Source organism: Alligator sinensis, unplaced genomic scaffold, assembly GCF_000455745.1.
Source record: "Alligator sinensis unplaced genomic scaffold, ASM45574v1 scaffold395_1, whole genome shotgun sequence".
Lineage (NCBI taxonomy): Eukaryota > Metazoa > Chordata > Crocodylia > Alligatoridae > Alligator > Alligator sinensis.
Genome location: NW_005842232.1, coordinates 1,210,152 through 1,223,876, shown reverse-complemented (window position 1 = coordinate 1,223,876; position 13,725 = coordinate 1,210,152). Strand labels below are relative to the sequence as shown.

At 47.2% G+C, this 13,725-nt stretch overlaps 1 protein-coding gene across 1 annotated transcript in view; it reads right to left on the bottom strand.

The window, feature by feature from the left end:
• Positions 1–2,303, bottom strand: part of CD99 (CD99 molecule (Xg blood group)) — a 50,981-nt gene extending 48,678 nt beyond the window's left edge. The window contains exons 1-2 of the mRNA XM_014521624.2: positions 2,281–2,303; positions 1,927–2,080 (exon numbers count right to left, since the gene is read on the bottom strand). Coding sequence (XP_014377110.1) covers positions 1,927–1,987 — 61 coding nt within the window. The 5' untranslated portion in view covers positions 1,988–2,080; positions 2,281–2,303. The remainder of the gene's footprint in view (positions 1–1,926; positions 2,081–2,280) is intronic.
• Between the last annotated feature and the right edge of the window lie 11,422 nt (positions 2,304–13,725).

Below are 13,725 nucleotides of genomic sequence, written 5' to 3'. Positions count from 1 at the left end.
AGCAGGAAAGACTTGAACATAGACTATCCAACAGGCTTCTTAGAAGCACAACAAAGATTATCCTGCACTTGACCCAAGGAAGTGGAGAAAGTGTCAGTTTGCATCACATATCTTGAATTCTAGCCATTAGAATTTAAAATTGCTTCTTCCTGTATAAATATTTAAAATATTTCTGGAGGCACAGTAAGGCCTTCCTATTTGGACAGACATTTAATCAGATGTTGTTTAGGGAGTTTGTTTTAGGTTTTATTTTATATTCAACTTGATTAATGTATTCATCTCTTCCTACAAGCCACCTCTCTTCCTAACAAATCTCTCACACACACACACTGCATTATATCCTTTGGAGAAACCCAGCTAAAATCTTGACATGTGATCCATTCTCTAAATCAAGTGGTTAGTGGAAGAAACATGACCAAAAAAGCTGACACACACACAAGTTACATTACATCCTTTGGAGAAAGTCCGCTAAAATCCTGGCACAAGACCCATTCCCTAAACAAAGCATTCGGTGAAAGAGACACGGCCAAAACAGCTGAAAGAAAACAAAAAAATGCTACTCCCAAAATACATGAACGTTGGTGGGCAACCACCACCATGATGACACATATCTATGCAGGAGTTCTCCCTAATAAAACCAACTTGGTCAACACTGCCTTTCCGATGAGTAAGTACTGTCTGGAGTTTGAAGTCACATGACGGAGAGAAATGGTGGCATTCTCATCTTTGGCCATTTTCAAGAGCAGGGGAGACACTTAGCTGGGATGGAGTAGACAGGGACACAGGCAGCATAAGGCCAGGGCTAATGGGGCTTAGCCCCCCAAAGATGGCTCCACTGCTCCAGCACCACCACCATGCTCCACCACTGCAAGACCACGCCCAGCACCTCAGCCACAGGCCAGCCCTGCAATGGCCCTGTGGGAGGGAGCGGCAGCCACACAGCACCCTGCACCACTCCCACACCCCAGCCCCCACAAATAATATTTCTCCCACCACTGCTGGACAGGAATGATCCCACCATGAGCAGGCAGCTGGACTAGATCAGTGTTTCTCAACCCGTGGGTTATGACCCAAAAGTGGGCCACAAGAATATCTGAAAAGGTTGCGAACAAACTTAAAAACGGATTGACAAACTTTTAAAAAATGAATTTTTCAAGTTTAAAAAAAAAAAAAACTTTAAAGGAAAAAAAACAAGGGAACCCTTGTGGCTTTTCCCTCATGGGCTGGCACAGCTCCAGCCTGCCAGGGGCTGCTTGGGGCCCACCCCCTGCCCCACACACTGGGGGCTGGGGCCTGAGGGCAGTGGGTCGGGAGCAAGGGGCATTGGGTTAGAACTGGCCACTGCTGCTTACAAAATTGGTCCAGGTCCAAAAGGTTAAGAACCACTGGACTAGCCCCCTCCACCGCTCCTTTCCTAGGCCCTTACTTTTTCCTTCCCCCCCCACAAGATGGAAGTTAGAAGCTCTGCCAACCTCCCAGCGGCTCCTCCTCTGGCCCAAGGAAAGGCAGGGAAACACAGCTGAGCTGCTCCAGAGGATTCCCCCTCTTGCAGAGGCAGTGGCATAGAGGGGGTAGGGGGGAGAGCAAGCGAGTGCCCAGGCTCAGAGAGGGCCTGGGCGCAGCCAGCTGTGCAGAGGTGGAGCACTGCCACCTGCCCAGATGTTCCCGCAGGGGCAGGAGGGCAGCAAAGGCTCCCCCTCCCCGCCCACTCCTGGTGTTGCATAAGGGGACAACGCCCCGCTGCCCCGGGGGTGCCAAAACCAGCAGATCCACATGTCAAGGGCCGCTCCCTGCCTCCGCCGCCAGGATTTCCATGCCCCTCAGCAACGGGGCTCTCCCGGGCAGCCCCGCCGGCGCTCCCCGATCGCCCCGCAGCAATCCCCCTTCTTTCCCGGGGGCACACCCCGCGGGCACCCGGCGCCTTACCGCGGGCTGCGAGCAGGAGGCAAGCCAAGAAGGCCAGCAGGGCGAGCCGGCGCCGCTGCATGATCCGCCGGGGAGGTAGGTGTCCCACGCGCTGATCCACCAGCCCCGTCCCGCACTCACCGCCCGGGGGAGCGCTGAGGGGAGCACGCCCGGCCTCCCAAAAACAAGCGGGCACACCCCGCGGGCACCCGGCGCCTTACCGCGGGCTGCGAGCAGGAGGCAAGCCAAGAAGGCCAGCAGGGCGAGCCGGCGCCGCTGCATGATCCGCCGGGGAGGTAGGTGTCCCACGCGCTGATCCACCAGCCCCGTCCCGCACTCACCGCCCGGGGGAGCGCTGAGGGGAGCACGCCCGGCCTCCCAAAAACAAGCAGCCAATCCTGAGGGCAGCAGAGCGCGGGCACCCAATGAGCCGCAGCCGCACCTCTCCCCCCGCCCCCCCCCGGTCCCCAGTTTAGCTGGTGGCTGAGGAGCTGGGCCCAGGGCGGGGCGGGCGGCTGGCTTGGCGCTGCCTGCGGGCGACGGTGCCCCTCTAATCAGTTCTGCAAGCCTGCTGGGGGGACCAGGGGCCGGTGGGGTGGGGGTTTAGTGTCCCCGAGGTCTCTAGGGACCTCCAGAGGTCATTTAGTCCAGTGGTTCTCAACTTTTCTTTTTCCCCAAATGGGTCCTGGCACAAAAAAAACACAACCCAAAGATGGCCAGTCCCAACCCTGTGCCTCTCATGCCCCGTGGGGGGGGGCGCCCAAGCAGCCCCGGCAGGCTGGAGTGCTGCCAGCCTGCAAGGAAAAAGCCACCGTTTCCCACATTTTTTCTCCTTTAAAAGGAGAATCCATATTTTTTTTAAAGTTTTGTCAACCCGTTTTTTACAGTCTGTTCGAGTCTCTTTCGTGTATTCTGGCAGCCTGCTTTTGGGTCGCAAATGTGGATCTAGTCTAACCTCTGCCTGAGGCAGGATCAGCCCTAGCCAAACCATCAGCTAAACTCTGCCTAAGCTGCCCTCAACCCCTACCCAACACAGACCAAACACCCTACCTACCCTGCCACGGGAAAAGCAAGGGACCCGGGGCAGTCAATGTCCTGCTTCTAGAAAACATTGTCAAAATATGCTTCAGAGGTCCGGGTAGAGGGTCAGAGTAGCCCATTTTTTCCTCAATGCATGTTTCAGTGCAAACTGTTCTATATTTGCTACAAGATACTTTGGCTTTTGACTGCCTGCTCTTCCAGCTATTGCACAGTATTAAAGGTTTAACTGATATCTGACATACATCATTTGGGGAAATGGGTGCTTAATACCCATCCCCTTACAGAGGAAGACAGTTTACAGAGCCCCACAAGACACTGATGGGCCGTGTTACAGGATCTAGCTCTCCACATTGTACAGTAAAAGCTCTGTTATCTGGCCTCCATGGGGAATAGGGAGTGCCGGTTAATCAAATACACCAGTTATCGGGGAGCTTATCTCCAGCAGGTTGGAGGCGTCTTTGCCTGTTCAGGCCGTCGCCCCTCCCACTGTGTCTGATCCGCCAGGGCTTTCACTCCGTGGCATCAGTGTGCCAGGGAACAGGGAGGAGGGCCCTGAACAGGCTGCTTTGCCCTGGGCCATGGTCCTTGAGGAAGAAGTGGGACTTGGTGAAACTGGAAGGGCCATGGTGGGACTTCCAGTTTCGCTTTTGCCACTTCGATCCACTGCCATAAATGTCTATGACAGATGCTGGTTAATAGAGCATTCCAGATGGTAAAGTGCTGGATAACACATTTTTACTGTAGTATATTAGGATGTTTGTCCAGACAGAAATTCAGGTTGTTAGAAGACAACCACTCTCTCTCCAATCTCTCAGTTCTAATCCTCAGAGGGAATTTACAAAACATCCGTTTGTAGACAAGCCTACAAACTTCACTTCATAAATCTATTGGATACAAAGTCATGGACTAAATATAGATATTGGCATACTATAACCTAGCTGCTGTCCGATAACCCCAGGTAACCTCTCTACATTTTACCAGCTACATTTTATCACCCATCAACATTCCCCTTTGCCCCACCCACTTATCTGTCTTGCACTCACTAACTTGTATCCCCTTTGATCTTCCCTGCCACACATTTGCATTTTCACAGACCTGCATTTTGCATACTGACTTAACCTTCTATTCCCCCAGGAGAGAACACAAACACCAGCAGACTCTCCGTCTGCCTGAAGAAGGGTGCTTGTTCCCCAAAGCTTGTAAAGAACATTTATTTTCAACTATTCATTTGGTCTAATAAAAGATATCACATTTACCCAAAGAACCTTGTCTGATGGGCCATCAATGCCAAGAGAGGTGGGAGTGGTGGTCTCCTCTCCCTCCTCTGTGTGGATGGTTTTGGACCTGCTAAAACACTGGCATCTTCTTGGGTCAGCTAGATCCACTGGCAAACTACATACTGTGAGGAGAGAAAAACAGGGTGAGGAGAAAGCCCTGGGGATTAGGAAAGTGGGGTACGTACCACAGGTGCATGGAGGAGCCCAGCTGGAGCAGGAAGTGTGCAGCCATTTTTTGACAGCATGTGCTCTTTTCAGCTTGGCAGAAGGAGCATGAAGAAAGGTATTTTTGGCCCCAGAAAGGGGCAGCCAGGGTAGGACCATAGCAGGTTGGGAGAAGGGTTGCTGGAGACCTTCCCAATCGGCAGTGTTCTGCAGCTATCTGCAGGTGAAGAAAGCGGACCTGCTGGCCAGAGCGGTTGGAGAACCACTGACAGAACCCTGGACATGCAGCACCAGGGAACCACTCTGGTCCAGCCATGCAAAAACTGAAGCAATGAAGATAGGGGCAAGAAGCCAGAAGAAAGAAGGCGAGTAAGACAGCAGCCACTGTGAGTGGGTTTGGGGGTTTTCAGACTAGTTTCTGGTATGGTTTTGAACACAACACTCTATAATTTAGCAAGCCTCCAGATAATCTGCCCTAACCTTGGAGAATATATCTGATGGAGATGAACCGAATTATTCATTTAGTCCCATCTTTGAGGTATGCTTTCCTCAAATCTCCAAGAATGTTAAGGCTTGCTGTCAACTTAACATAAAGGCATGATGGGAGTTTTCTTTGCAAACTAGCAGAGGTATGTAGATACAACTACAAGAAGTGTATATATAAAATGTATATATACACACATTGATTAGTACAAAGCTAAGTAGCATAAAGCATACATAATATGATGGATTAATAACTTCCTCCTAGGGCAGCTTTTCTGAAATAAGTAACTTGCAGGTTTTCATCCCCCTTCCTCCCACCCCCACCTCTACTTCCATTCAGCCTGCTCTCGTAACTTCTACTTTCTACATACCTTGTGGATTTGTAGGCTTCCCAGCAGTGTGGCTCTGCAAGTGCTCCTTAAAGCTGGTAATGGAAAGACAAATGTTTTATTGCTTTCCTTTTCCAGCATACTACCTGACACTTTTGACTCTGTTTCCTAATACTGTCTGTAGGTGATAAGTGGAGTGGAATACAAACAACTCTTGCCCCTAGCAAGTAAGGCAAGAACTAGAGAGGCCATGAATTAGAGAGGAGAGAGATCAACATCTAGTAATGCATCTCCTGATGCATTTTTTGGAAGCATGCCATTTTTGTTTGATGCCAAACATATTCACCTCTAAGGTATACAACTGGGTGTGTGAACATTCTGAAACACTGGCCCCACCAGAGGCTAAATTCTGCAAAACAATGCTGAAAGCAAAGCGCCTCACTTCTGCTCATTATCTCTGATCTTTCTGTAATTCATTCAGCAACAAAAATGCAGCTGAGAACAAGTCAAAGTGCTAATAGACAACCTGTCTTGAAAGCATTAATGTGGGTAGACGAGGAACTCTCAGATGCAGCTTACTCTCGACATTTGTTCATGCTGCTTCAGCTAGTAAAGCAGTGGTTCTCAACCTTTTTAGACTCAAGGCATCTTCATCAGACCCGATTCACCCCTCCATAACTTGTGTATTGAGTGGCACCCCATTTCAACACATTTTATTTATTATAGGGCTTAACTCCTTGCAGAGAGAGCAGGCAGTGGAGGAGCAGCTAGGAGCCTGAGCCCGCCCCTACCTACTTATTTCCTCATACCTGAAGTCTGAAGCTGCCTGTATCTGCTTATCTCTTTACCACTTTCCACTGCACCCTTCAAAGAATCTCCAGACACCCATGGGTGCCCTGGCACTCTGGTTGATATCACTGTAGTAGAGTGTCAAGCATATATGTTTATATTCCCAGCCACTGGGCTGCAGGGATTATCTTTATTTTTTTTTTTTAAATAGGGGGAAATTTGGACCACAAAAGTAATCTTTTTGCTTTTTTGTTTATTTTGGTATGCAAGCACATGTGCAGAATTTAGGACTTCAATAGGACTACCGTGTAGCATGGTCAAGTGTTAGGGCTATGGAAAGGCTGGCATGCTTTTATCAACCAACAAACTCCAGATTACTTAGTTGCAAATTATCAAACTGTCCTAAACGTGGAAGATTAAATTTAGATTATAGAATAGGAGAGTTGGAAGGGACATCAAGGGATATTCACATGGTCCAACCCCCTCCAGAAATGCAGGAATACTATCCTTAAACAAAATCCCTGTCAAATGTTTCTCTAACTTTTTGAAAATCTCCAGTGAAGCAGAATCTAGAACTTCCTTGATAGTCTGTGTCACAACCCAAAGTTGTGGGGTTTTTTGTTTGAGTGTGCTTCGGCATCGCTAAATCATGTTCCCGCCAAATTGCAGCTCTTTTGCACGGTGGAGTGTTCTGCTGCAACAGAGAACCCGCGTGCAGGAGCTTTTCCCACCAGTTCTGTAGCTTTCTTTGCATAGTGCATTTCTTTTGCATTATAGCAATGCGCGATGCAAGGAGTCACTGCCATTTGTATAAGGATCCGCGCCACATTATTGGCCAGTCTTAATGCAAGCACACATGGCGGCTAGCTATTGGCTTGCTAGCCGTACAAAAGGCTTGGGTGGTTTCCGCCCAAATCGGAGAGAGAGAAAGCATGTGGCGTTCGGGAAAGGAGCGTGAGGATCTCTAAGCGCTGCTGATCCATACGAACCCAGCTTTTTCCTTAAGAGGGCAACAGAGGTTTAATTTGTCGAACCCACGGAGCTTCAACAATTCCACGGGACTTATTTATCGTCCCCTCGGAGCCTTAACGACTCCGAGGCAACTAAACTCTAGCCTCTCCCCATCGCCGATCGCAGCCCAGACGTATCCCTGTCCTAAGGACCCCATTGTTGAACCCACGGAGTTTAACAGCTCCGGGGGACCTGGGAACCGAGTAACACTCACGGAGATACAGCTGCTCCATGGAAACGAATTCTTGAACCCCGCGGAACCTGATTACTCCGGGGTCAAGGAACCGAGTTTATTAGAGTCCTCCACTGAGAACTCAAGCGGAGCTGAGCCTGGAAAGCTGACCAGCCTACACCGTGACCACCTTGGGTGTAAGTAAATAATCTTTTCAATCAACCATTACGCCTCCGTGACTGATTCTAGCTCGAGCGTGCCATACCGCACCGCGGTATTTTCCAACCCCGTGTACCCGGGCTACCGGCCACAGCCTGTGTACACACAAAGATGGGCCCCCGGCTCGCCCCGGCTTGCACATGGCGACCCAGATGGGATCGGGAGAGAGCTCGCACATGGCGATCCAGGCGGGATCGGGAGTCGGCCCGCACAGTCTGTTCCACAGCCTTACTGTTCTTTCAGTGGGGAAAAAAAAATGAAGGTGTTATTTAAACATGAATTACACCCAACTGTAAACTTCTCTACTTCACCACCTTCCCCTTTTTTGGTCCACAGAGAGAGTGAGAGAACTGAGCTATAACACCTGGCAGATATACTGTAGAAAAAGAAATCAGTTAATATTCTGAAGATATAGGTACATAGATTCAAAATTTGACCTCTGATTTAGTCCACCCCATGCTAGTGTTTGCTGTTGCATAGTTCTCTAGTGGTCTTGGACTCATAAGATCAGACGTATTAAGATGCTGCTGTTCAAGAATAACATACGAAATAGACACAGACTGGGTCTCCCTACAGAAGCCAGGACATCAACACTACATAAATCAATGTTTTAAGGAAAGACACGTACACCCAAGATTTATAGGTGGAGAGCTAGTTCCAGTAAGAAACGTGGGCACCACATTGTCCAACTTTTAGACACCTGGCTCACAGAACTGAATAACAAACACAATTTAGGCACCCAGACTCCATATCCAGCGTATGGGGAGAATTGGATGCTGCAGAAAGAACCAGCATGCAAAGCACAGAGTTGTGTAGAACAAGCCAATACAAAATGTTTGAGGTACATCCAAAAAAATTAATTCTTCTCTAGTGCATGAATCAGGATTGCAGGGAGACAACTCGCACTACTCAGGATCCAGGGAGAGACATCTAATTACTAAACTATAGTGTATACTGGGGGAAGCACCCTCTACCCTTTAAATAGTAGCTGTACTACAATGAAGAAAGGAATACAAGATTCAAGGAGCTGGGAAGAGAGAACAAGAAACTTGATGCTGTAGCCAAATGTCTGGGGCATTCCCCAAGGAGAAACAAGAATGGCAAGTCCCAAGTTTCAGTAGCCCTTCCAAGAATCGCTTAAGCATTTTATAATAGAACTGTGAATGGTTTTTGGGTTTTAATCTCAGAAACTTAAAATAAATTGAAAAGAGACAGGAAAAATCAAAGACCCAGCTTCCCCAACTGCTAACATATTCCCTTTGGCATTTTCCACATTTGGCTTCTACTGTTGGTCTGACAATCCTCCAGGCCACCTCTAAGGTCCATCTCCCCAAACAAACATCTTTAAACTACTAAGATAAGTCAAGACTCCCTGTGTAGACTCCCTTACCCTCTTATCTATAAGTCTTCCTCACCACTTTTGTTAACCATCTGCAGGGCTATATTGTCCATTCCTAGGTAAAATATATAAATACTTAAGGGCCAACATTTTTCACTGCTTCTCAACAGCTCTCTAATTCCCCATTTAAGACGCCACAAGTTTTGTGCATAGTCTTGGTTCCTACCTCCCCTTACTTCATTCGTAAGAAGAAGAGCTGTCCTTTTAAATAGCACTTGGCACACTTCCACATACTAAATATTATAAATATTTATTTTATAGTGATTATATTCCAGGGGTGGGGAAAGTCTAGCCTGCAGGCCAGATCCGGCCAGCAGCAGACTGCATTTCCTTGCCCATGGTTTCCATGGAGAGCCAAGCAACAGCCGTACTTTGATAGCATGGGGTGGCAATCAGCCCCAGCAGTGCTGCCAGGCAGCAGAGGCGCCAGCCTCTTCCTGTTGGGGGGACCAAGTGGGGGGCTGTGCTGCAGGTGGGCAGGCAGTGGCAGCACTACTGGGAGGGATGGCTATGGGGGACTACAGGGAATTTTGGGGTGGTTATAGCCCACCCAAGCCTCCCCTTAGCGCTGCCCCTGGTGGCAGGGAACACAGCAGGACATGGAGCTGCTCCAGAGCCTGCAGCCATGACAGCATGGTCCAGTGCCAGCTGGACCATGATCTACAGCCTGCACTGCAGTTCTGCCCCAGCTCCGGACCACGTTGCTGATCCCCACTGGGCTCTGAAGCAGCTCTGCGCCCTGCCAGCACTTCTGGGACTGGTCTCCATGGAAACCCCAGCCTCACATTATCACAGCATGGCTGCTGCTAGGATCTCCATGGAAACCGGCCCCAACCATGTGGGCAGGGGCTGCTGGGAAATGGAATTCGGCCGTCAGCCAGATCCACCATTTTTCCCACCCCTTTTTATTTTATTTTTTTTTATATTAAAAACTTAATCCAGAGATTGAAATGCATATTATAGGATCAGTGAAATAACTTACTGGCCTTCTCAACAAATGCAAATCCATCCAATGATGGTACCGAACAGTCTTGATACAAGGCAGAATGTACTTTTATTTCCCCTTGCAATCAGGCACAGAGGTACATATACTTTCTACTTTATGTTACCCCTTAGAGGATTACAAATAGGCTCAAATCAGGTTTTATGTATATTTTATATACCCCCAAGGTTAAGAAGTTTAATTTCCTTATAGAAAGTTCAACACAAAACACAGCGTCCTTCTCCAAGACTCCCTAGTAAGAAGTCATATGCTACCTACTTTTATCAGCCTTATCTCCATACCTTTTAACCCCATTGTCCTTTAGTTCCTTTGCCCTTGGAAGGAGCCAAGACCTCTCTGTGGGCCTCAGCACATTCCAAAAGTAGCACTTTGCCCATGTAAGAAACAGTTTCTTCTTCCCATAGAAATCTCATAAGTCAGGTCACTGAACCAAACTCCTATTAACGGCAATAGCAACCTCTCCACAGAACCATTCAAGAGCAATTGAGCTGGTAGCATTTTATCACAGGCTGCTCATTAGTCGCCAGCAGCACCTAGCTGCTAATCTCTTATGGGTAAGGTAAGGTAGACTGGTTCTCCTTAAAGAAATCTCTGATTTCCTCAAAAGAATCATGTTTTCTGGAGTGAAGAAGAGAAGAGAATGTGTGTGTAGGGTTTATTTCCATGTCTATACACTTCTGTTTAGGTTCTATCAAGATGAAAATGTAGTCCAAGCCCTATTTTGTTCTGATGCATTCATTTTGTATGGATTTTTATCTCATTCAAACCAATATTCCTTACCATTGTTCTCACAATTTCTGCTCCAAATACAGAAATGCATTTAACATCTTAAACAGAATCCTCTAGGAAGTTGTTAGGTTCCTCTACCTTATTTCCTCTTTGAACCTTAGTTTCCTTGTTGCTCTCTGGTAAGTACAGCTATTTGCTGTTCTGCTGTGTTTCCTGCAGTGTTTTGTATAAATGTACTCAAACAGGCAGAAAACAGGTTAGCTTAGGTATTACATATATGCCGAGTACAGACATTCATTTCTAGTGGGGGAAATTTCTCAAAAGGGTTCCCCTCTGGAAGTCATTCCAAGAGAGGGAACAGTACAGGTTCCCCCTACGGCTCCCCTAGATTCAGGTTGCAGTTGCCCCCACCTCCTCCCCCATCCTTTACTCCCCTAGATTGGTCTGGAGAAGGCATGGGAAAGAGGCTGCTCTGTTTCTCCTGGTCCCAAGGGACTGAAGTAGTGAAGCAAAGGCCCACATCCACTACCCAGACCAGGGTCCCCAGCAGGATTGTGGACACAAGTTTTCTATTTTTTTTTTATTCCCTTTCAAAGCTAGTGCATGTGTGGTTGCAGGTACAGAGTTATTCATGTGCTTGGGGGAGGGAGGGATGAAGTTTCTTTCCCACATGGTGTTTCAAACTTAGCTGCCTGCAGCCTCCTTGGGAGCAGAGGGCAAAGCCCCCAGCCTGGTCCTCAGACCAGGCACTCCTGGATCTGGGGAAGAGGCAGGGAGCATTGCCCTGCTGCTCCCCACCCTTCCCAGACTGGGCTGGGCTGGGAGAGGAAGAGAGCAATTGTGCAAAGCCCCCAGTCTAGGACAGTCCCTGCTGCCCTTCCCAGACCAGACCAGGAAGAGAACATATAAGCATTCATTCTTGCTGGAGAAACTCTCACAAGGGAGATCTTCCAGGTTATTAGCCAGGAGAACTTCTCCCAGAGGGGACCATGTTGCCCCCAGAAGAAATTAAATGAACACTTGTACACTTGTCACTTCTACCAAGAGAATGGTGAGCCTCTCCTGAGACAAATGTAACGCCTGTATGTGGCCACTGTCTGTGATATCACAGAGACAAGTGCAGGCTAATTTACCTTGCTGAGAAGATTCTTTAAAACTAGTTCAGAAATCTCTATGTTACACCGTGCTGCAGCCTGTACTGTAGATTATGAAACAAAATTACAACAGCTTCCTTAACTTCTATGGAGCTACAGCAATTTATACCAGCTGAAAATCCCTTCCTCCCTTTTCTTAGATAAGAACCAAGGCCCAGATCCTCAAAGGTATCTAGAGTTTTTGGTTGTAGCCATGTTGGTCTAAGGCAGGGGTGGACAATTATTTTGGGCAGAGGGCCGCTTACTGAGTTTTGGCAAGCCATTGAGGGCCACATGATAGGCAGCCAGGGGCAGATAAATATTAATTTTCTAAATTTTTTAGGGGCCCCGTGGGCCGGACAGAATGGCCTGGCAGGCCACATCCAGCCACTGGGCTGCATTTTGCCCACCCATGGTCTAAGGACATAGGCAGGCAAGGTTCTTTGAGCAGATGGGATACCTTTTATTAGACCAACTGAGTAGTTGGAAAAAAAATTCTTTGCAAGCTTTCTGGAGCAGTCACCCTTCATCTCCCACAGCCTGGGTGAGTGCCCTAACCACTAGGTTACCAGATCTGTCTTTATCCATCTGGCCCAATTAATTGTTCATAGTGTTACCCAGAACTCTCAGAAGAGAGGTTGAGACCTACTCCATTGTGGCTTATATCATTAGAGTCTCCCTATGCCTAACGAAGGGAGACTGTGCCCAAAAGCTTGCTAAGGATTTTTTCCAACTACTCAGTTGGTCTAATAAAAGATATCACATCTAACCAAAGAACCTTGCCTGCCAAAGGTATCTAGGCACCTGACTCGTATTGAAATCAGTGAGACATAGCTGTTTAACTACCTCTTGATCTCAGCTTGGCTCTTTCATCTTACCCATAGTGATACAGTGCTCTGCTCTTCTGCTCTGTTTAAATGCATATCCCAGCCTCAGGCATTTGGCAAAAGAAGGTACATATTTAAATGGTGGTTCGCTATTATAATGGTTTTCACCGTCTGCTAAACTTTTAATGAGTGAAGTCAAGTAATTGATTAAATTATACTTGGCAGTTCTAATTCTGTTTGTGACTTGATATTGGATTTTTTTTAGTACTTGACACAAGACAATGAGCAGGAGAAGAAAAACCTGATTCACTCTATAAGAGGTACACCCGGTCTTATAGTTCAGTTTTCTCTAGATATCAAAGCTACTGAAATTCATTTACCATTTGCTCACTGTAATTTATTTTTAAATCTGCAGCCTATACATCCCTATTCTGCTTAAAGACATTATTTTATTTTTATAAAGCTTTTTTCTTAGAATGCAGTTATATATCTCAGAAGGGGTAATAGCAAAGGGAGAAAGGATTCTGAGCACTTGTTGCACTGCCTGTCTCTGGCAGGGGGCCTTTTCTTCATTGGTGGGATACTTGCTCCCTTTATATATTGGTAATGGGCAACTAAAGAAATAAGTAGATATATGGTACAATCTTATTAGAAAAAAAATTCTGCTTATAACAAGCACCCCTACTTTCCTTTAACAATCCTGACAGTAGGTATGATTTTTTTTCATTATTCTCCTGCAGCCACTTAATAACCCTGTTATAGCAAACACCCACTTTTAACAACATTTTCTCACATCCCATGGTGGTTCATTATAAAGATGCACTAGGAACTGCTTACAGCTATATGACAACATTTTTAAATGAAATAAGTAAACAACGTGTATTTTCCCTTTCCCTCTGCTAAGTCCTACTTGTTTTCCCTTTCTACTTACATACCAAAAATAAGTTGTGTAAGAAGGCTGTATTGAATTTGACACCAGCTTTCAATTATGTCAAGAAGCCACTTCCCTTTTGAATTTAATGTTCATTATATTGAGCTAAAATGCAGTTTGGGTATCAATCATTATCACAGAGGCAGAGATACTGTTGTCAGTAAAAGAGAAACATCTAAGCATATGTTCTGTTTAAATACTTATGCGGTCCTGTCACCACTGTGCAGGCCGGCTCCCGGTCCCGTCCTCGCCGGGCGCGAGCCGGGCCCGTCTGTGTGCATACGGGCTGTGGCCGGCAGCCCCGGGCCGCGG